This window comes from Ips typographus, linkage group LG2 (genome assembly GCF_016097725.1).
Source record: "Ips typographus isolate SLU linkage group LG2, UJ_Ityp_2.0, whole genome shotgun sequence".
In the NCBI taxonomy this organism is placed as follows: domain Eukaryota; kingdom Metazoa; phylum Arthropoda; class Insecta; order Coleoptera; family Curculionidae; genus Ips; species Ips typographus.
Window position 1 is genome coordinate 21,103,532 of NC_138423.1, and position 24,247 is coordinate 21,127,778.

The window sequence follows — 24,247 nt, forward strand, 5'->3', positions numbered from 1 at the left end:
TTCCTATTCAATGACTTGAAAAAACACTACAAAATTTGGGACAGTCAGGTAGAAAAGCGGTGTGAAAACTTGAACTGCCAGAAACACACTTTGAAAGGATAGTCAGATACAAAATCGCCTGTAAAACCCACTTGAAGTAAGAAAAACACTGTTTTAAGCACATTTTTGGAATCTTTATTAAATTTCCTATTCAATAATCTGAAAAAACACTACAAAATGTTGTACAGTCACGTAGAAAAACTGTATCAACGTTTGAACTGCTCGAAATACAGTTTGAAAGGACAGTCAGGGAAAAAATCGCCTGTAAAACACACTTGGAGTAAGAAAATGACTGATTTAAGAACATTTTTGGAATCTTCATTAAATTTCCTATTCAATGACTTGAAAAAACACTACAAAATTTGGGACAGTTAGGTAGAAAAGCGGTGTAAAAATTTGAACAGCCAGAAACACACTTTGAAAGGATCGTTACAAACAAAATCGCCTGTTAAACCCACTTGAAGTAAGAAAAATACTGTTTTAAGGACATTTTTGGAATCTTCATTAAATTTCCTATTCAATAATCTGAAAAAAACACTACAAAATGTTGTACCGTCACGTAGAAAAGCTGTGTCAAAGTTTGAACTGCTCGAAATACAGTTTGAAAGGACAGTCAGCTTGCTGCTTTTTCCTGACCAATCACAAACTACAAAGTCACTAAACTATGGAAATTAGCTGCATAGCAACCAAGAAAAATTATCCGACAGACGGATTACGAGTTTGATTAACCTTTGATCTAAAACCAAGCATCTAAAACCAACACATTTAAATCCTGATATTAGATTATAATCAAATAAGTATACAACAGTCTGTCATCTACATTTCTCTTATCTACCGCCATAAAGTAATTGCCTCGTGTCTGTAAAATTACAGCAACCATATTTGAACAAAAACAATCCTTCTGATAGCAACAATCATTATGAAATTGTGGGTTTTGTTGGTTGTAGTAATAGCTGAGGAGTAAGTAATTTTCTTTAAGTAATTTTGTCTGGTTTTATGTGGAATGTTTGTAGATCGTCAGCCGAGTGTAGAAAATGTTTCCCGGATGATTTTTTCTGGGGCACTGCCACTTCTGCTTATCAAATTGAAGGGGCATGGAACACGAGTGGAAAAAGTGAAAGTATCTGGGACTGGTTTACTCACACTTATCCAGAAAAAATTTCGGATGGAAGTAATGGAGATATAGCCGCAGACTCGTACAACAAATATGAAGAAGATGTGCAACTGCTGGCTAACTTAGGAGTGAAGTTTTACAGGTTTTCCATATCCTGGACTAGAATTCTACCGGATTCTACAACAAACAACATCAACCAAGAAGGAGTGGAGTATTATTTAAATCTAATTCAGGTTGCTAATGTATTAATTATTAAAATTAGCTACTAAATTTGGCTCATCAGGCTTTAAAAAGTTACAACATTGAGCCTGTGGTCACCTTATACCATTGGGATCTTCCCTTACTGATGCACCAATTGGGTGGTTGGACTAATCCAGAAATTGTGGATTTTTTCGTTGACTATGCCAACGTTTGCTTCACGTATTTCGGTCCTTACGTCAAATATTGGATCACTTTGAATGAACCGATAACGCAGTGTTATTTTGGATATGGTACTGGAACATACGCTCCAGGAATCGCCCAGTCTGGTACTTCAACCTATCTTTGTGCTTACACTCAATTACTAGCTCACGCCAAAACTTATAGAAGTTACAATGACACATTCAAAGAAGAGCAAAATGGTAAGAGTTTTTCAGTTGGCTTTTCTTTTGCTTAAATGTCAATATTGCCCACAGCGAGTCAAATTAGCTGTCAAAGCTTTGATTCTGCACTTTGATGTTTTGATAAGTTTTTGCTGACACAATAATGAAGTCAAAATATTAGCACTACATTCAAAAATGATTAGTAATTCAGCTATCTTTTACGCTAAAATTAATTTTTAATACTCCTTTCTTTAAGTTAAAATTTCTAGGCATTTTCTTGTCCAAATTGACACTTTATACTGAAATTCTCTCTATTAATAGATTTTGAAATTTAGTTGGAAACACTTTTACTTTAAATACTTACCTAGCAATACCAGCAAATCAGAGAATGTATTTTTAAACTTTTCCCACCTAAATTTAATATCTCAAGTCTCATCTTTCATCAATCAAATCAAATTTTACAGTTTTGTCTCGTTATTTACATACAGTTTTTGTCTTTTTTTATTACAGATCTTTTTTGTGTTAATACTTAAAATCATGGTCACGTGACTGTAGAAAACAATAGGAAATTTTTGCAACTTTTTAGACATTTTTTGTTAAAATCACAGGTTTTGACAGATGAAGTATTTTTGTTGGTTGTACTGTGATATTTTGGTCTATAAGTCTGTAAGTGTTACATCTGTCATAGTGACACTTGGTCACGTGACGGTAGAGGCCAATACGACACTTTTTGACACCTTTTTCCAAGTCTAAATTTTAAACACGGTTTAAGGGACACGTAGGGACAAAATTGCCTGTAAAACCCATTTAGAATAGGTTTATCACGTTTTAAAGCACATTTTTGGAATGATCATTAAATTTACTATCCAATAACCTTAGAAAATACTACAAAGTTTGGTACAGCCAAGATGGAAAGCCCAGTAGAGAGCGCTGTCAAAGTTTATGCTGCTAAAAACCCAGTTATAAAGGACAGTCAAGGATAAAATCGTTTGTTAAACCCACTTGGACTAAGAAAATGACAATTTTAAATACATTTTTGGAATCCTCATTAAATTTTCTATCCAATATCCTAGAAAAACACTAAAAATTGGGTATAATCAGGGAGAAAAGCGGTCTCAAAGTTTCCAACGCCGGAAGCACAGTTTGAATAGGCATTCAGGGACAAATTTGCTTGTAAAACCAACTTAGAGTGGGAAACTTACGTTTTCATGCACATTTTTGGAATTTCCATTATATTTCCTATCCAATACCATGGAAAAAACCAAAAAAATTTAGTACAGTCAGAAAGAAAAGCGATGTCAAAATTTGAACTGTGAGAAACTCAGAATGAAAGAAACAGTCAAGAACAAAATTGTCTGTAAAACGCATTTGGAGTGGGTTAATCACGTTTTTAAGCACATTTTTGGAATCCACATTAAATTTACTATCCAATAACCTAAAAAACACTACAAAATCGAGTACAGTCAGGGTGAAAAACGGTATTAAAATTAAAACTGCCAGAAACACGGTTTAAAACAACAGTCAGGAAAAATCGCTTGTAAAACCCACTTGGAGTGACGAGAAAACAGTTATAAGCACATTTTTGGAATCCTCACTAAATTCGTTATCTAATAACCTCATAAAATACTACAAAATTTAGTACAGTCAAGAAAACCGAGTAGAAAGCGCTGCCAAAGTTTGTACTGCTAGAAACACAGTTTTAAAGCACAAAATCGTTTGTTAATCCCACTTGGAGTAAGAAAATGACAACTTTAAGCACATTTTTGGAATCTTCATAAAATTTGCTATCCAATATCCTAGAATAACACTAAAAAATTGGGTATAATCAAGGAAAAAAGCGGTATCAAAGTTTCTATTGCCGGAAGCACAATTTGAATAGGCATTCAGGGACAAAATTGCTTGTAAAACCCACTTAGAGTGGGATAATTGCGTTTTCATGCACATTTTTAAAATCCTCATTAAATTTCCTATCGCATAACCTAAAAAACATTGTAATAGTATAGTTAGGGAGAAAAGTGGTGTCAAAATTTGAACTGCCAAAAACACGGTTTGCTGATAATGCCTTTTTAGGCAACATTTGTTGTTTTGACACTTTTTTTGAGTTGAAATAAAATTTTAATTAATTTCTTTCTCTCTTTTTAAGTAACATGGACTTCTGCGATTTCAATAATAAATAGAAATTTCAGTCATCAGTCAATTTTAGTCATTTATCTTTATTTGAAAAACACTCAAATATTGTCTCTCCATTTCCTGGTTTGAGACATAATTTTATAATATTTTTAGGTTAGGTTAGCCTTCCTAAATGGGGTCGACAAAATAGGCCAAACTAAGTTTGTGTTTTTTGAACACCTCATCTTTTCTTACTTGGATTTTTTTTAAATTTACTAATAATCTGTCTAAATTAACAATCAAAGTCACAATTTTTGGACTACAAAAAAAATTATTAAGAACTAATCTACTGAAAAACTATTTCAGGTCAAGTTGGAATAACTTTGGTTAATTATTGGTACGAAGCTTTGAACAGCACAGATGAGGCTGATATCGAGGCAGTGGAAATAGCAGCCCAATTTGGTGTAAGACCATACTTTGCCTCATATTAATATTTTCAAAAAATTTCTTAACAATTTTTACAGTTGGGATTCTTTGCTAATCCTATTTTCAACGGCAACTGGCCTCAGGTAATGATCGATCGTATCGGAAATTTAAGTGCCAAGCAAGGCTTCAACCAATCCAGGCTTCCCGAATTTAGCGACGAAGAACAAGCTTTACTTAAAGGAACTCACGACTTCCTCGGACTCAACTAGTACTAAAAATCTCCAGGCTGTTTCTTTGCCCTAAACAGTACTTTTTAGTTACACCACGTACCACGCTTTTCCCATAGAGGAAGCAGTGTTGGAAGCCGTGGAGAATACTACAATCAGCTATGGCGTAGACAGAGGAGTTAACTCCAGTTTCATCCCTGATACCAACCAATCGCCTACGGCGACCTGGTTGTTTGATGTTCCTAGAGGAATTAGGGAAATGTTGAATTGGGTGGCGAATCAGTACGGAAATCCACCCATTTTAATCACCGAAAACGGCTGGGCAGATGATTTAGAAGGGGATAATGTCAATGACACTGATCGGATCACTTACATTAAAGTACGTAAAAAATCACTAGTGAAATACCTTGACAAGTGTGATTTTAGGGTCACTTATGTCATCTTCTGCAAGCAATTTACCTGGATGAAATCAACGTCTTTGGATACACTCATTGGAGTTTGATGGATAATTTTGAATGGAAAGACGGTTACGAGTAAGTTTCTAACTACAATAAGATAGTTTAATGCAAAATTGAATGTTACAGAAACAGATTTGGAATAGTTGAGGTGGATTTTGACAGTGAAAATAGAACCAGAAGTCCCAAACAGTCCTACTATTATTACAGGGACATTGTCACTTCAAACTGCCTAGAACATTGTACTTTTGTAAGAAATACTTAATGTTTATGTGTACTGTTTGTAATTTTTTAATATCCTATTGCATAATTGAGATTAAAATTAACAATTATTAATTTATTACGTATTATGTTCTTAATAATTAATTGCACTAATCTAAAAATACTCTATCATTCAAAGGTAAACAAGTCCAAACTTCATCCACTAAATAATAATCTTTCAAAAACAGCTTATAACAAGATTTAAAAAGGTTTATTAGCCGTATTTAACTGTCATAAAATACGCCATAAATAAAAATGATAAATTGCAAGTGGAGGAAATCAATTATAACCGATTTTAGCATGTCGATAATTCGATACAACATTTTATAACGCGTTTTGTGAATTTAAGTGATTTTAAATTTGATTTCGGAAAAACAGTGGCGGTACACAGTTTGTACTTATATTCAGTGACGTTCTGATGAAATTTAATTAGTGTTTTTATGGACTGCAATAATTTGAGAATACTTTGTATATGTATACTTATTTAAAACAAACGTATTTCTACTATTTTTGTTGATTTCATCATCATCATCATCACAACCAAATATCCAGTTATACTAAACCTGTCCTTTCTTCTCAAATTGATAACCTGAAAAGGTTTTTTAAAAGGTTACAAAACTCAAATTATAAATAATTTTGGAAAAAAGCTGAAAAATGTCTGGTACCGTTATGTAATGTCGAGTATTTGAAATCAAGGAAAAACCAAAAAAAAAGCAGTTTTGACCGTATATTTCTCAAATTTGGAACGTAGGTTACGCAGTGTTTAAAGTCAAAATATTTAATTTCGGTAGAATAATCGGTCAAAAAACGGTAGAAGAAAAACGGAACAATTTATATAAAGAAAACAAATTTCATTTTACAGTGTTATACAGGGTGTTTTTTAATTATTGCAAAAAATTTGAACTATTGATTCTACATTGAAAAATATAATGACAGTTTGCTATATAAACCATACTTCAAAAATACAAATTTTAATTTTTTATCAATTGTTGATTAAGTTTAGTGACAAATATCACGTGGCATTAGAGGATAATTTAGCTAGACGGTCACGGACAACTGTCAAAATAACTGGCAAAAATCTCAGAAATACGTTTTATATCAAAACAGCACAAAACTTGTCTTTGATTTTTGCAACTTTTGAGTACAGTTTGACAGTTTTGACGTTAGTGACAGTTGATATTTAGTTCTAGAACACTATTAATCCAGACGGTCACATGACAATTGTCAAAATAACATAAATCTCAGAAACTCGTCTTGTTTAGAAAACTGTGTTAAAATGTAATTCTTACAGATTATAGGCAAATTTTGATATTAATGACAGATATCACGTGGTTTCAAGGGATAATTTAGTTAGGCAGTCACGTGACAGCTGTCATAACTCATCATATCAGACACACGTTTTATATCAAATACTGCAATAAAACTTTTCTGAATCCTGGTTTTTGCAACTTTTAAGTACAGTTTGACAGTTTTGACGTTAGTGACAGTTGTCATGTGGTTCTAGAACAATATTTAGCTAGATGGTTACGTCGGTTACATCACAATTGTCAAAATAACTGTCATAATTATCTCAGAAATGCGTCTTATTTAGAAAACTGTGTTTAACTGTAATTCTTACAGATTCTAGGCAAATTTTGACATTAATGACAAATATCACGTGGTTCTAAGAGATAATTTAGTTAGGCAGTCACGTGATAGCTGTCATAAATCTCAGACACGGTTTATATCAAATTCTGCAAGAAAACTTTTCTAAATCTGGGTTTTTGCCAATTTTTGAGTACAGTTTGACAGTTTTGACGTTAGTGACAACTAGTAGTGATGAAATAATTGTTTTAAGCACAGTTTTGGAGTCCTCACTAAATTTCCTATTCAATAACCTAAAAAACACCCAAAAATTGAATACAGTCAAGGAGAATAGCGGTGTCAAAATTTTAATTGCCAGAAACACAATTTGTAAGGACAGTTAAGAACAAAATTGCCTATAAAACCCACTTGAAGTGAGATAATGACTGTTTTAGGAACATTTTTGTAATCCTAATTAAATTTCCTATCCTATAGCCTAAAAAAACACAAAAAATTTGGTACAGTCAGGGAGAAAAGCGGTGTCAAAGTTTGAATTGCCAAAAACACAGTTTGAAAGGACAGTCAAGGACAAAATCACTCGCCTGTAAAACCCACTTGGAGTAAGAAAATAATTGTTTGAACCACAGTTTTGGAATCCTCACTAAATTTCCTATTCAATAACCTAAAAAACACTCATAAATTTAATACGGTGAAGGAGAAAAGCGGAATCAAAATTTGAATTGCTAGAAATACAATTTGTAAGGACAGTTAGGAACAAAATTGCCTTTAAAAGCCACTTGGAGTGAGAAAATTACTGTTTTAAGCACATTTTTAAAATCCTAATTAAATTTCCTATCCAATAGCCTGAAAAAGGACTAAAAATTTGGTACAGTCAGGGAGAAAAGCGTTGTCAAAGTTTGAATTGCCAAAAACACAGATTGAAAGGACAAAATCCAACGCCTGTAAAACCTACTTGGAGTAAGAAAATGACTGTTTTAGGCACATTTTTGGAATCCTCATTAAATTTCCTATTTAATAACCTGAAAAAACAGTAGAAAATTTGGTACAGTCAGGGAGAACAACGGTGTCAAAATTTGAACTGCCAGAAACTGCTTATCAGTAATTTACCGCTCAAATTTTTCTGGTAAAGTCAAATATTTACCGGTAATTTACTCATCACTAAATTAAACAACAACAAAAAAATGTTAATTTTTTTTTTTAAATTTGATCATGCAACCAAAAATTAAGTTACAATCATGCAAACGACAATCATACATTTATATGCAAATTGGATTCCACAAATTCCAGAAGTTTTGATGATCTTTATCATAATTTACAACATATTTTAGTATCAATCGCATGCCAAATACTACATCAGGTCGATCACAATATCAAAAAGTATTGAACGTTACCATTGGTCACACCGATCGAAAAAAATTAAATAGTAGCGCTACCTGCATACTGACCATCGTGAAGAGGATCAATGGTATGGATCATGAGCTGCAGGAGGCCGTGGCGAAATTTCGCTCCGGTGTGGTGACCGGACGTGGTGGACTGCACCTGGAGCGATTCGGAGGCGGTTCGTGACGTCACGCTACCACCAGGTTGCGTGCCCACACTGGTCTCGCTTGATGTCGCCACAGTTCCATGCTGAAAGTTAAAAAAAATAGATTGTTTCAATGATTTTCAGAAAATTCACACAGCCTTACGCATCAGTATTACTGAAATTTTCTTTCTAAAAACTGTCAAAATTGTAATATTTTCAAGGTAATAATTTGTTAATGTCATTAAAGTATTTTTAAAAATGGCGCTGAGTTCTTCAGGCCGGATATTACAAAAATTGTATCTGGACAAAGGAAAAATCAACATTTGGGCCTATATTTTGACGTTTGAACGAAGTCTCTATCTGTCAGTAACGTTATAAATTAGCTCGCCAATATATTTGACGTTACAACAGAAATCCAGGTAGGAAAGGCTTTTTTATCACTATTTTCGAGGCTGAGCCCTTATGCGGAAATCAAAAATTAATGGACTTTTACCCGAGTCGAACTGAAATCGGCCGGGTGCATGAAAATGGGCATTACCAAGCGAAAATTGTCCGGAAATCTCGTTTCAGATCGATAGAATCTTTGACGTCACCGTGTAGACGTAAAAACACGTTACATTTAGTAAATCTACACTTTTGAGTCATCTCTCATCCAGTATTTGCCTAAAATTGGTATTTTGTGATTAGTCAAAAGAAGCAGTTTTCAGCTTGCTTATTGACCAATCAGAAACTACAAACAGTGCTGGTGATTAACGCAAATACTCCAAACTTACCATAATTATTATAACAGTATAACCACTCAAAGACAGTTCCCAACTACGATAACCTTTGTGCATTATATTAATAGTTCAGTAAGGCATTATAATTGGAAATCATCAAACAAATGAAGCCTTTGGCGATGACAAGTTCAATGCGTTTGAACTAGTTCAATCATTAATGCAGTGTAAAGTGGACAGGTTTCCATACAGCTCAACGATTTTCATATACGGCAGAATTACAGCTAAAAACACCTCAATTTTGCATCGAAATCGACCGGATGTTTTTCCAGTCAAGCAAACAGAAAAAAAGACAATTGTCCTGTCAAATATGAGTGAGCGTTGAACTAAAATCGACTCGAGCCAGAGTAGTGAAGAGATAATCCAAACAAACCCTGTCGTTTTCAAATATTTACATTGCCCTATTGCCTTCGTAAGTTTGAAATAAAATCCGAAGCCTGTATACTTGATAAATAAATATTTTTTTTTAACATGAATAGTATTCAGTTGAACATTAATTGAAAGCTACAAATGGTTAACCAGTTAAAGACATTATAAATACAACTAACTAATTAATCATACCGACATCTATCAGTCTCTATAATTGAACGAACAATACCGAAGCGTAGTACGTCATCAGTGGGATCACTACGAAAAGGAAATCAATTATGCAAACGCTTAATATCCATTAAACTGTTTTCAGATTATCGTCAAAAAAATATGTACATTATTTAAATCATGCGAGGCATAATTACGGTTTGATCGCTAATCGATAAAAGTTAGCCAAACAAAGCGTTTGTGACTCACTAAATTACAATCAATACAAAAATTGTGTGATAATTAGTTTTAAAAAAATGGTTTTACTGAAAGTTGTTTGCAAACTCCTCACCAAGATCAAATTGAAACTTTAAAAGTATTATAACTGTGCTAGTGATGAGTAAATTACCGGAAAAGTAAACATTTTACCGGTAAATTACCAGTAATGTACAAAAATGTTTACACCGTTTTTTTCCCTGACTCTACCAATTTTCTAGTGTTTTTGCACGTTATTGGATAGGAAATTTAATGAGGATTCCAAAAATGTGCTTAAAACAGTCATTTTCTTACTCCAAGTGGGTTTTTCAGGCGATTTTGTCCCTGGTTGTCCTTTCAAACGGTGTTTCTTGCATTTCAAACTTTGGCACCGCTTTTCTCCCTGGTTGTACCAAATTTTGTAGTGTTTTTTCAGGTTATTGGATAAAAAATTTAATGAGGATTCCAAAAATGTGCCTAAAACAGTCATTTTCTGACTCCAAGTGGATTTTACAGGTGATTTTGTTCCTGGCTGTCCTTTCAAACGGTGTTTCTTGCAGTTCAAACTTTGATACCGCTTTTCTCCCAGGTTGTACCAAATTTTGTAGTGTTTTTTCAGGTTATTGGATAAAAAATTTAATGAGAATTCCAAAAATGTACTTAAAACAGTCATTTTTTGACTCCAAGTGGGTTTTACAGGTGATTTTGTCCCTGGCTGTCCTTTCAAACGGTGTTTCTTGCAGTTCAAACTTTGATACCGCTTTTCTCCCAGGTTGTACCAAATTTTGTAGTGTTTTTTCAGGTTATTGGATAAAAAATTTAATGAGAATTCCAAAAATGTACTTAAAACAGTAATTTTTTGACTCCAAGTGGGTTTTACAGGCAATTTTGTCGCTGGCTGTCCATTCAAACGGTGTGTCTTGCAGTTCAAACTTTGACACCGCTTTTCTCCCAGGTTGTACCAAATTTTGTAGTGTTTTTTCAGGTTATTGAATAAAAAATTTAATGAGGATTCCAAAAATGTGCCTAAAACAGTCATTTTCTGACTCCAAGTGGATTTTACAGGTGATTTTGTTCCTGGCTGTCCTTTCAAACGGTGTTTCTTGCAGTTCAAACTTTGATACAGCTTTTCTCCCAGGTTGTACCAAATTTTGTAGTATTTTTTCAGGTTATTGGATAAAAAATTTAATGAGGATTCCAAAAATGTGCTTAAAAACAGTCATTTTCTGACTCCAAGTGGGTTTTACAGGCGATTTTGTTCCTGGCTATCCTTTCAAACGGTGTTTCTTGCATTTCAAACTTTGACACCGCTTTTCTCCCTGGTTGTACCAAATTTTGTAGTGTTTTTTCAGGTTATTGGATAAAAAATTTAATGAGGATTCCAAAAATGTGCCTAAAACAGTCATTTTCTGACTCCAAGTGGATTTTACAGGTGATTTTGTTCCTGGCTGTCCTTTCAAACGGTGTTTCTTGCAGTTCAAACTTTGATACCGCTTTTCTCCCAGGTTGTACCAAATTTTGTAGTGTTTTTTCAGGTTATTGGATAAAAAATTTAATGAGAATTCCAAAAATGTACTTAAAACAGTCATTTTCTGACTCCAAGTGGGTTTTACAGGCGATTTTGTTCCTGGCTATCCTTTCAAACGGTGTTTCTTGCATTTCAAACTTTGACACCGCTTTTCTCCCTGGTTGTACCAAATTTTGTAGTGTTTTTTCAGGTTATTGAATAAAAAATTTAATGAGGATTCCAAAAATGTGCCTAAAACAGTCATTTTCTGACTCCAAGTGGATTTTACAGGTGATTTTGTTCCTGGCTGTCCTTTCAAACGGTGTTTCTTGCAGTTCAAACTTTGATACAGCTTTTCTCCCAGGTTGTACCAAATTTTGTAGTATTTTTTCAGGTTATTGGATAAAAAATTTAATGAGGATTCCAAAAATGTGCTTAAAAACAGTCATTTTCTGACTCCAAGTGGGTTTTACAGGCGATTTTGTTCCTGGCTATCCTTTCAAACGGTGTTTCTTGCATTTCAAACTTTGACACCGCTTTTCTCCCTGGTTGTACCAAATTTTGTAGTGTTTTTTCAGGTTATTGGATAAAAAATTTAATGAGGATTCCAAAAATGTACTTAAAACAGTCATTTTTTGACTCCAAGTGGGTTTTACAGGTGATTTTGTCCCTGGCTGTCCTTTCAAACGGTGTTTCTTGCAGTTCAAACTTTGATACCGCTTTTCTCCCAGGTTGTACCAAATTTTGTAGTGTTTTTTCAGGTTATTGGATAAAAAAATTAATGAGAATTCCAAAAATGTACTTAAAACAGTCATTTTTTGACTCCAAGTGGGTTTTACAGGCAATTTTGTCCCTGGCTGCCCTTTCAAATGGTGTTTCTTGCAGTTCAAACTTTGACACCGCTTTTCTCCCAGGTTGTACCAAATTTTGTAGTGTTTTTTCAGGTTATTGAATAAAAAATTTAATGAGGATTCCAAAAATGTGCCTAAAACAGTCATTTTCTGACTCCAAGTGGATTTTACAGGTGATTTTGTTCCTGGCTGTCCTTTCAAACGGTGTTTCTTGCAGTTCAAACTTTGATACAGCTTTTCTCCCAGGTTGTACCAAATTTTGTAGTGTTTTTTCAGGTTATTGGATAAAAAATTTAATGAGGATTCCAAAAATGTGCCTAAAACAGTCATTTTCTGACTCCAAGTGGATTTTACAGGTGATTTTGTTCCTGGCTGTCCTTTCAAACGGTGTTTCTTGCAGTTCAAACTTTGATACCGCTTTTCTCCCAGGTTGTACCAAATTTTGTAGTGTTTTTTCAGGTTATTGGATAAAAAATTTAATGAGAATTCCAAAAATGTACTTAAAACAGTCATTTTTTGACTCCAAGTGGGTTTTACAGGTGATTTTGTCCCTGGCTATCCTTTCAAACGGTGTTTCTTGCAGTTCAAACTTTGATACCGCTTTTCTCCCAGGTTGTACCAAATTTTGTAGTGTTTTTTCAGGTTATTGGATAAAAAATTTAATGAGAATTCCAAAAATGTACTTAAAACAGTCATTTTTTGACTCCAAGTGGGTTTTACAGGCAATTTTGTTCCTGGCTATCCTTTCAAACGGTGTTTCTTGCAGTTCAAATTTTGACACCGCTTTTCTCCCAGGTTGTACCAAATTTTGTAGTGTTTTTTCAGGTTATTGGATAAAAAAATTAATGAGGATTCCAAAAATGTGCTTAAAACAGTCATTTTTTAACTCCAAGTGGGGTTTACAGGCGATTTTGTTCCAGTATACAGTATGTGCAAAAAAATTGTAGTGGTTAACTATTTTTGTCACCCTGTACGCGTTTTTTGAGATAGAATTTTTTGCTTTACATTACTGGAAAGAAGAGCTTAAGACGGTTAATTTCAGTGGTTCAAGCTTCCTAAACTCCCAAAAATAACCGAGTTACAGGGTGCTCAAATTTCAAACCACAATGTTAACTGGTTTATTGCTAAAAACTCAGAAAAGATGAAAATTACGAAAAATTTGAAAAAGAGCAAAAATGTTAGTAAAGAACTACTAAACTCATCCCTAAAAGTTTCACAGTCCGTTAGTGCCACTACTATACAGGGAGTGCATGAAAAGTGTAGTTCAGTTTTATGACTTTTTGAAATTAATGTCATTTTTGCTAAATAAAATTATTGTTGTATAGGTATATAACTATGCTGTTGCTGTATTTCACCGTTTATGACGTTTATAATTATTAATCCAGATTTTCAGATCCAGATATAAAAATGTTTTCAATGTTAAGATTAAAGATATTAAACATTGATTGGACAGCAGCCATAAAGTTGACTTTTTCTATGACAAACCAATTTTCTTTGCGATCGTCTCCGACTCGGCTTCAAACTGGAAAACTTTCCGAAAACACAACCACAAGACGAGTGTACTATTGTAAACGACACGTTCACCAATCGATTGCTGAAACATTGGCCCTTTCTTGATTTTTGCTCGTCAACTTTCAGGAGGCCACAATCAGGACGACATTATCGACTTTTATCTCTTTTTCCTGAAAATGAATTCTCCCTTGAAGCCCTTACATGACATAATAGCTATAAGGGCAGTTCTCGAAGATTTATGTTATGTGGCAGCTCAGTGTGAAAATTGCCCTACTTCTTGGATAAATAGATTGATTACATAACTTGTGATTGGTCCATTGGCTTTCAGCTGCTCTTTCTGATGCAAATACACACACATGAGGTGTGTTTCTGTAAAAAATACTTTTAGACAAGCTTGGCCATAATATTTGCAAAATAATTGTCTATTTCACTTTTTCATTGTTCTTTTAGCATTAATTATACTCCGAGCACATAAAAGTTTTTCTGACAATGAAACATCGATCCGAGTTTTGCTTTAGTTGAAAATAATTCATTAAAAAGCTGTTTGATTAGCAATGCCAAATACAACGGTATTTTGCAACAAATCAAGGATTTGCAGAAAAAAATAGTTAATTACTAATAAGGTTACCGTCAAATAAGGCTGCTGTCAGTTTGACTAATAATTCGAAAAAGATAAAGCGTTGAAAATGCCGAAAGGAACGTGGTACACTCCAATAGCAAGATTGAAAAATCAAGAACAAGTTTTCACTAAAATAGACAATAAAGGATGGGTAAGTCACTGGACTACACTCGATTATAAAGTTTCAAATTTTCTTTCTTAGAAAACTGTAAAAATGGATTTGGACCCAGAAATCTCCTACTTTAACAACAAGCAAAAACACTCACAAATGCTGCAGTACGATCTTTACTTTGCCTACACGAACCCTTTGCCCCTTTGGGATCAGAAAAAGTCCAAAGACAACACGAGATATTTACCTAACGTTAGAGAGAACATATTTAATCAAGTAAGTTTTCCTCTCTGTATTTTTAAACCGTAAAAAGTTATTCCACTAAATGTATAAGAGAAAGTGAGTGTAAAAATTAGTGTGGAGAAAACAGTGACAAGTTTGACAAGAAAAATTGAAATTTTAGCACAGTGGGTAGAGTTTGTGATTGGTCAAGAAAAGCAGCTTTCAGCTTGCTGCTTTTTCTTGACCAATCACAAACTACAAGCACTACTGTGATTTTTGCAAATGTAGACTTAATCTATTCAATATTTTTACAAAATAAAACTGCCTACAAAGCTTTTTTCAAGTGGAACACAAAAATAAATACAAATTTAAAATCTGTCTGACCTGTATGATTGCCAGCAAGATTTTAGGTCGTTACTGTTGATAACGGTGGTCAAATTCAATTTTACGGCTGTTGACATTTAAAACAATTGTGGTACTTTTATGGTTGTTTACATGAACGGAATCTTAAAAAGTAATAGCGAGTTTGGCGTGTCGTATCCTAAAATGTTAGTAATTCGAGAGCGATTCCAGCCCACATGCACTTACCGGAGAAAAGGGCTATTACCACTCGGCCGTAAAGGACTCCCCCAGGATTCAATGACCGTACAACCCGGTTTAGTGCTCATTAAATATAAACCCCCCTACTAAAAATAGCATGCTGGACTTTCAGCACATTAACGGGCAATTTAGGAATAGAGCCAATTTTCTGAACGTATCAATAGACTTTGGAATAAAAGAAAAGCGATGTTGCCAGATGTTTGTTTGTTTCAGTATCGTAGAGTCAAGATCAAGCTTCTTTAAATGCTTCTTTTGTCAAAATTTACTTTGGATGATTTCGTAAATTTAAAAATACAATATTCAGTTGAATTTGAGACATTCTTTACTCATTTCATAATTTTTTTTATAAATATATTGTTAACACTTTTATAATTTTTTTACGTCAGGTGACAGCTCTTATAGCTGTCAAAATGCGTTGACCAGTGACTTAAAACTTTAAAATTACAAAATAGTTGCTTATTTGAGTGAAGCAACTATTTTGTACAACAATACTTCCAGTGATTACACTGGAAGTTTTGTCTAGAACTTCGTAAAGCCAAAATTGACACTTCTGACGTTAAGAAACACTTTCATACCTTTTTTACTTCACATGACAGCTATCATAACTGTCAAAATACGTTGAGCAGTGACTTAAAAGTATAAAATTACAAAATAGTTGCTTATTTGAAGAATTACACTGGAAGTGGTGTCTAGAGCTTCGTGAAGCCAAAATTGACACTCCTGACGTTAAAAAACACTTTTATACTTTTTGTACGTTACGTGACAGCTGTCATAACTATCAAAATGCGTTTACCAGTGACTTAAAACTATAAAATTACAAAATAGTTGCTTATTTGATGAATTACATTGGAAGTTGTGTCTAGAGCTTCGTGGAGCCAAAATTGACACTCCTGACGTTAAAAAACAATTTTATATTTTTTTACGTCACGTGACAGCTGTCCTAACTGTCAAAATACGTTGACCTGTGACTTAAAACTATAAAATTACAAAATACTGGCTTATTTGAGGAATTACACTGGAAGTTGTGTCTAGAGCTTCGTGGAGCCAAAATTGACACTTCTGACGTTAAGAAACACTTTTATACTTTTTTTACTTCACGTGACAGCTATCATAACTGTCAAAATACGTTGAGCAGTGACTTAAAACTATAAAATTCCAAAATTGTTGCTTATTTGATGAATTACACTGGAAGTTGTGTCTAGAGTTTCATGGAGCCAAAATTGACACTCTTGACGTTAAGAAACACTTTTTTTAATTTTTGTACGTTACGTGACAGCTGTCATAACTGTCAAAATACGTTGACCAGTGACTTAAAACTATAAAATTCCAAAATACTGGCTTATTTGAGGAATTACACTGGAAGTTGTGTCTAGAGCTTCGTGGAGCCAAAATTGACACTTCTGACGTTAAGAAACACTTTTATACTTTTTTTACTTCACGTGACAGCTATCATAACTGTCAAAATACGTTGAGCAGTGACTTAAAACTATAAAATTCCAAAATAGTTGCTTATTTGAGAAATTACGCTGAAAGTCGTGTTTAGAGCTTCGTCGAGCCAAAATTGACAGTCCTGACGTTAATAAAATCTTGTATCCTTTTTTTACGTCACGTGACAGCTGTCATAACTGTCAAAATGCGTTGACCAGTGACTTAAAACAATAAAATTACAAAATAGTTGCTTATTTGAGGAATTACACTGGAAGTTTTGTTTAGAGCTTCATGGAGCCTAAATTCACAGTTGGGACGTTAAAGAACACTTTAATACACATTGTTTGTATCACGTGACAGTTATCGTAACTGTCAAAACCCACTCACTACTGACCTGGATGTATAAAATACCAAATAGATGTGTTTCTTTGAGAAATTGCAGTGTAAGTTGTGTTTAAGAGCCAAATTTGTCAGTTTTGAGATTATAAGGAACTCTTTGGACGCATTCGTTTTCAAGCTCCATGGAGCGAGCAGAGCGTTTTTGACGTCACGATGACGTAATATAGCAAAATCATAATTTGAACAACTGTCAAATTACGTCATTGTGACGTCAAAAACGCTCTGCTCGCTCCATGGAGCTTGAAAACGAATGCAGTCTTTGATACTTACGTCACTTAACGCCACAACTGTCAAATTTTGCTTCAAGCGATAGAACCAAAATTTTGGATTGGTAATTTTACTTTTGCGTAACCCAATTTTGGTACGTCGAAATTTGTTCGAAAAAATCAGTCAAGTAATGCATTTTACCATAACCACAAAAAGTGCTGAGAAGCAAAATAAGATTCTAATTATATTAAAATTTAATTGGTTTATTTGTTTAGTTATCTTCAGTACGTCTATTTATTGTAAGTTTTCCTGACTTGATAAACTACTTTAGAACATCGATTTTCGACGACGATTTGGTCGAAATTTGCTTGACACAATTAAGCGGTGAAATGGGTTATTTGTAAAAAATTAATAGTTTTGGCAAGGAATAATGAACTTTATTAACATGCTGAATCATCAAATTGTCTTTGGTCGTTTACACTGCTAAAAAAAAAATTGTTTTTGCACTTTCCTACTTCCTGAATACAACTTGTGATGCAACTTTGGCATAATGATTTATGCAAAGGTCGGTAAATAAATAATGGAAAAAAACGGATTTATACGATCCATTTACTAATCCACGAGAGCGTAACCCTCAACTTTCGCGATTTCATTTTGAATTATTCACAGGAGAAGAACAAACCCGTTCCTGCTCTCACGTCACTCAATTATGGACGACCGACCCTGATTTTCTACGACGATGTGGAAACAAGTTTCAGAAGATCCTGCTCCACTGCAGGATTTTACCGGAAACAGGGCGTTATGAGCATCGAAGATCGTATGGAAGCGCAATTAAATTTCAATTTCAAATGATTCGAGCTTTCAATAAAAAAATTCTGTTTAAGCCCCCCGTTGTGTGTAGTAACGTGCATGTTTGAGAGCAATTAGTTATGCCATTGATCACCAAACTCTGTGGCAGGACTTAGCTAAATTGCTAGCGTGGTTTAAGCTCTACAGTCAATACAATTCCCAGAGCTATGATAATTATTAATGGAGTGCAAATTCCTTCAGTTTAAACCACACTTGTTATAAAGTATGTACCGGGTAACCCAATAAGATGGTTTGACCGATTTTAACAAATTTAATATCATTGAAAATAGCATTCAAACATAGTTAATTTAGTTGAATCCTTTGCCGCCAGTGGATTAGTTTTGACACCATGACACAAATTCCCAAAAAAACGGAATTCTTACCTTTAGTTTAAAAAGTAAGAAAAAAAAAAAGTTTTAAACTTTCAGTCTTCCAGCAAGTTAACAGAGCGATAAGGGTTGCGAGTTTTATAACATTGTTTTGTGCATTGACTTGCTTAATTTTTTGAAACTTCTTAATTTATAGATATAGATTTATGAAAATTTTACACAATATATAAACATTGCTAAATAATCAGAATTTTCGGATTGGTTTGGTTGAGACAAAAAAGTTACCAATTTATTGATAATTATGAAAATTAGTTGGGAAAATCTGGAAATCTTCGTATTTCTTCCGAAACTTTTTGGAAAGATACCCAAAACGTTCGAATAAGCAATTTTCGTTTGTAATTATATGACGTCTTTGGCAATTTTGACATTTGGTATTATGTCAAACTGTCAATGTTGTCATTCAGTTCAATAATGTTGTGTATCCCATACACAAAACTAGTGTATTGACCTATTGTTTCAATGACATTTGATTGAACACTAGTTACCAAGACGGAAAGTTTTCGCTAACCAAAATTATACCGGAAGTCCTAAACACTATTCCCACAGCAATTTTCTGAAAAGCACTGAAAGAGAATAACGCTTAAATAATATACAGCAGACTATTTCGTTTACTTGCCGTTTTCTCTCCCTTCAAAATTGTTGTTACTCTCTCTACACCATTCCAGTTCAACTATAATCGAACATTCCAGAATGTGGAAACATTTAACACCAAAAAGACTACAATCAAGCAAAACCCATGCATATAACCAGTTCGTTGGGAAATTTACTGCATATTGAAATTCTTCAATTAATTCCTCAAGAATGGCATGAAAATTATACGGAATTTAATAAACGCGGACAATGAAAATGCTCATTCGGATGTATTGTTTTATGTCATTTATGAAACGGACAATTTACGACAAAATTGTGTGCGATATTGGAACAATTCAATTTCAGGATTAGCACTCGATCGAACGGCATATTTAGGGTCTAAAAGCCGAATTCAGTTATTATTTTAATCGCATTTATTATGAGTAAACAGATTAAACATCGATTTTGCATTAAAAATAATTAGGTTAAAGATTCATTCATCCACATTTAGGAGGCATGCTTTTGTAGTTTTAGTTGCAGAGAGTAGAGAAATAGAGCAGTAAACGTGTTAAGGAGCTTTGCATAATTTTTATAGGTTAATTTACAGGGTGGTTTAAGATTGTTTAGTGTCCGAAAAAATACTGAAAAAATGTTTGACTTGACTAACTAGTATAAAAAATCCTAACCAACCTATTCTGAGAATAAAATTAGTCAAAAAGCTGAATTTTTGCGTTTTACAACGAAATAAGTTCTTTTTGTGGTTCGTCCAGTTGAAGCTTGAATTACCGAGTCTCAAATCAAATTTGCAAGCGGAAAACATCTTTTTTCAGTATTCTCCGATTCCACGAGGAATTGTAAAGTGGTTTCTGGTTTACTCTAGAAAAATGTTGATTTTTAATTTGTTTTGCCGCTCTATAGGTCCATTAGCTTTGGGTATTTTTAATTTCACAAACAAGGTATTAATTTTACATTGCTTGGAATTGTTGGTTTATCTCGTTTACACTTTATCTGCATAGGAAAATGATAAATAATGGTGGCAAGCGATGGTTTATTTAGTAGAAATTCAAGCTGTCTTAAACTATTGCAATGTCTTTTATACCTCTATGACGTTAGAATAACTATAGAGGTATGAAATTCATTTATTGATATAGAGCAATTTTAGTAGTCCTTTAAACCTTTATAAGCTGAAATTTGAGAGTTGTAACGTAGTTACAATTTTAGGTGTTGCCCTGATATATTTTGACAGATTTGACACTCACAACTATAAACTTATAAAACACATTGCTCTATATGTTATCTTTAACAAGATAATCTAGCTGTTCTTTATAGCTTCATGAACAGAATGTTGACAGGTTTTATAGAGCTGAAATTTAATTATCAAGTTCTGACATTACTTGACAGCTTTGACGCAAGTCTGGTTCAACGACTTTAGAGCTATAAAACACATTTAATCACGACTAAGAGAGAGCTTAAGGGCTGTTCAGACTGTGATAGTAGGGATGAAGAAAAATCACAGTCTGATCCCCAATTGACTTAACCTCAGCTTAAAGTACGACTTTATATTCTTTATCTTCTATTCTTTTATAACTTTATTATCAGATTTACTATTACAAGTCTCTAATTCAACACCTATAAAGCTTTTACAGACTCCAAGGGCCTACTAACTTTGACAGCTTTCGCTTGCTCATGACAGCTGTCAAGCCAATTTCAACATCTATAAAACACATTATGCCAACGTCAAGATAATATATCAATTATATTTTATAGCTTCATAAGCAGAAATTTCGGTTTTGATATAGTTAAAATGTCAGGCACTTGACAGCTTTGACACAAACCTTACAACTGTCAAACTTAGGTCAACAACTATAAAGGTATAAAACACTTTACTACTACAGCTTTATCAGATAAAATTGACAGTTATGATAGTTTAGGGTGTGATTTTCACTTTGCTTGACAGCTTTATGACACAATGACACCAAACACATTTGACCACTCTTAAAACTTATTAGGTGGTGTGTTTTATAACTTTACAAGACAGACTATGATGGTTTTGACGTAACTTAATTATTCTGAAATTTTTGACACAATCATCACAACTGTCAAGCTTAGATTAACAACTATTAAAGTATAAAACAAATTTACTACTATTGAAGGTAAATTAGCTGTTCTTTACAGCTTCATCAGATGAATATTGACAGTTGTGACGTAATTCAAATTTTAGAGTGTGATCCTGACATCAATTGGCAGTTTTGACACATGCATCATGACTGTCAAACTTGGTTCAAGGACCATGAAGCTATAAAACACATTTTTACCAATTTACATCAACTGATTTTGTTCTTGGACAAGCAAACTATGAACCTATAAAACATTCCATTCAACAATGTTTTTATTATGCTGATTTTATACTAAATTTTTGGCATTAAACTAAAATAGTGTTTGTGCCTTTTTTTAAAAACAGTGGCATTCCTGGAAATTTTACTAATAAGTGATCATTTTCAAACTTGACAAGTTCACTTCTCATTTAAACGGTATTGACAGCCGGAGTCATAAATGTGATCGAGTAAGTTTCTGGACAACTTACTAAGTTCAGCCATTTTCTTAAACCACCCTAAACATTGTTTTAAACAAATCATTGTCTGTAACATTTTATGCAAAAGCTCTCCTTAACCGGTTTCAGCTTCAGGAACTGGCAATATGCAAAGTGTATTAGAAAGTTTAATTACAACAGAAGAATTTACGGACTTCATCACCTTAAAACTTGGTTTTAAACGGAAAAAAATGAATTTTAATGTGATGAAGACTGTAGAAAGGTATGAGGAACACCAACAATAAAGGTGAGGCAACAGTAAACTAAATACTCCACTGACCTTCTCATTGTCTACTATGACACTGACCGAAGCCGACTGAAAAAGAAAACAAAATTTTATTATTACTGATTTGACTTAAATTATTGTAAACAGTGAAGAAACAGAGAGAAAGTGTGTAATACTGGAGAGTATTATAGTATATTACGTAACTATAGTACTGTAATAAGTATTTTACGCACGAAGCCGGAAGGCGGCTGAAGCTTTATTTACAGCCAAGTGTAAAGTCCTATTTTCGCAACTCATATAAATCAGAGTGACTTTTTTCGTAAAAAATGTATATTTTCAACGTATTAACATATTTGTATACTAATCGTAAATCCCATTAAAACGACCTTAAAGACTATTTTGTTTTTTCATAAAAAATTACTGTTTTGTATACTGTTACTATAGAGAGAGACATGGTATTTTTAAAAATGACATTTTTAGATGAAAATGAGTGCGGAAAAGTGCACTTTACTGCACCCGAGTACGAAAACAAATTTTTGTTAGTTGTTAGCGTAGATTATTAACGAAAAATGATGTAATAACAAAGTTGCTGCTACTTTTTAGTACAAAAGAAAACGGTGGTAATGATGAAGCTATTTTAGACTGAGAAATTCAAAGTGATCATCCAGATCTTCATAAACGTCTAAAGTACACTGTTGAACACCTTGTATACCTCTGTTGAATTATTATTAGTATTAGAAGTAGTATTTTCAGTAACATTACTTGATGTGTTTGCTATTTCAGCTGATATTCTAGAAATCTAGAGGAATAATGATCTGCATCCAATATACTCTGTCTCTTCATCTATTATGACTGATCTTGCAACTGTGCGTAAAGAGGGCCATTAAGTAACTGAAAACTATGCGTAATTGGCTAATTACACTGTGATCGTAGAAGAAAGCTTTATTACAATGTTCAATACTTTTCTGCGCATCAAAACTGTGAACGTCAAAGGAAATGGAAGGGATATGCAGTAAACTCTTAACGCCCTAGAGTTCCTTAGCAAAAGCGAAACTTTCTAATGCTCGAAAGTTTTAATCAAATTTTATTTCCACGTTTAGTCTTGCTAAACTAAAACTTTGGACCCTAAAACTTGACTTGAAGCTGCTTACATCCATATGCTAAGAACTTCGTTTTTTTGGTTTTTGTTTTTTGTTCGCAGAGATGATAAATAAATAATAACAATTTAATGGAAAGTTTAATAATAAATTAGAGTAAACAAAAGATCGATCTAGCTTGTAAATTGGTAATTTTGCTTACATCTGCCAAGCAGCTTGACTCACTTTAAAGTGAATGAATGTAAATGTAGCTTTAGTATACTAAAAGTCATTTTCTGTCTAATCTACCATCTGCCGTTAGTTATCTTGTATCTACATAAACTAAATCCTAAGTAGTGGGTAAAACGTATAGTTAGTTAATCGTGACTGTCCCTTTACTCTAACCGAACCAAATATTTACTGAAATCGTTCAGATCCGTAAATAAAACTAGTTTGCATGTCAGTCCGGACACTTTCAGTGGTTCGACTCTATTTAATGGCGATATGCATTTTAAAGTTCATTGCTAGTTTATCTGTAAGGCCGATCCTTGACCGATATTCTTACAAAATTAGCTTTTATCGATTTCAATGTTATTTACTCTTGACTCGGAGATCCTAGGTCTAAATTATTTATAAGCAGCGGTAAATGCTAGTTTATGGCATCGATATTTTTCAAAGCACGTTTCTGATTCTTTCTGAAAAATCAATTAATAGAGACAAAGAATTTGCGGCCATGTCAAGGCTACTGTTTCACAAAATCAACGGTATTTTCTTCTTTAATAGCGCCAACATGACGACGCACATAACCTACCTTTTTGTCAGTTCGGCAATATTTTCTAAGGCCTTTATACTAGAGCGAACGTAACACCGCCACAGTCTCAAGTGTATGTTATTAATGAATTTCCGGCCATGTAATTAATTTTCGCAGGCTTTAATTCGAAATATCGACTTCAGCTTCCAAAATGATAAAAATACAGTGCTCGAGCCGATTATTTGTAGGTTTGCGAGAGCAAACAAAGAAACAAAATGATCTGAAATCGCTATTTATGTAAACAGTTATTAGGACAAGTTCCCTTATATACAATTATTTTGTATTAGTTACACAATTAAATATTGTCTGTATGTCATTATATTGCAATTTTTACACCAATTGATGATTCTCCTAAATCAGTTTTAGCGTTTCATGGTTTGAGCGTCAAATTATGGAGTTATGGAGAGTCAAAGC

General features: G+C 33.5%; 3 protein-coding genes across 10 annotated transcripts in view; 2 read left to right on the forward strand and 1 right to left on the reverse strand.

Annotated features, from left to right (window-relative positions):
- The window catches only part of LOC145724659 (sodium/potassium/calcium exchanger Nckx30C-like), a 65,506-nt gene that overhangs the window by 26,173 nt on the left and 15,086 nt on the right, over positions 1-24,247 (reverse strand). For 5 of the 8 annotated variants that reach the window (XM_081973026.1, XM_081973024.1, XM_081973027.1 and 2 more), the window contains one exon: positions 8,230-8,425. In XM_081973026.1, the coding sequence (XP_081829152.1) occupies positions 8,230-8,425 (196 nt within the window). The remainder of the gene's footprint in view (positions 1-8,229; positions 8,426-24,247) is intronic. The other 3 variants (XM_081973021.1, XM_081973028.1, XM_081973023.1) reach the window with 1 other exon arrangement.
- Positions 842-5,291, forward strand: LOC145724662 (myrosinase 1-like). The gene is made up of 8 exons (XM_081973031.1): positions 842-999; positions 1,053-1,386; positions 1,437-1,773; positions 4,210-4,307; positions 4,368-4,537; positions 4,587-4,875; positions 4,923-5,029; positions 5,081-5,291. Exons 1-8 carry the CDS (start codon positions 959-961, stop codon positions 5,214-5,216), a joined length of 1,512 nt encoding a protein of 503 aa, XP_081829157.1. The 5' UTR covers positions 842-958; the 3' UTR covers positions 5,217-5,291.
- On the forward strand, positions 14,412-18,205 carry LOC145725018 (uncharacterized). The gene is made up of 3 exons (XM_081973536.1): positions 14,412-14,508; positions 14,560-14,742; positions 17,992-18,205. Exons 1-3 carry the CDS (start codon positions 14,425-14,427, stop codon positions 18,172-18,174), a joined length of 450 nt encoding a protein of 149 aa, XP_081829662.1. The 5' UTR covers positions 14,412-14,424; the 3' UTR covers positions 18,175-18,205.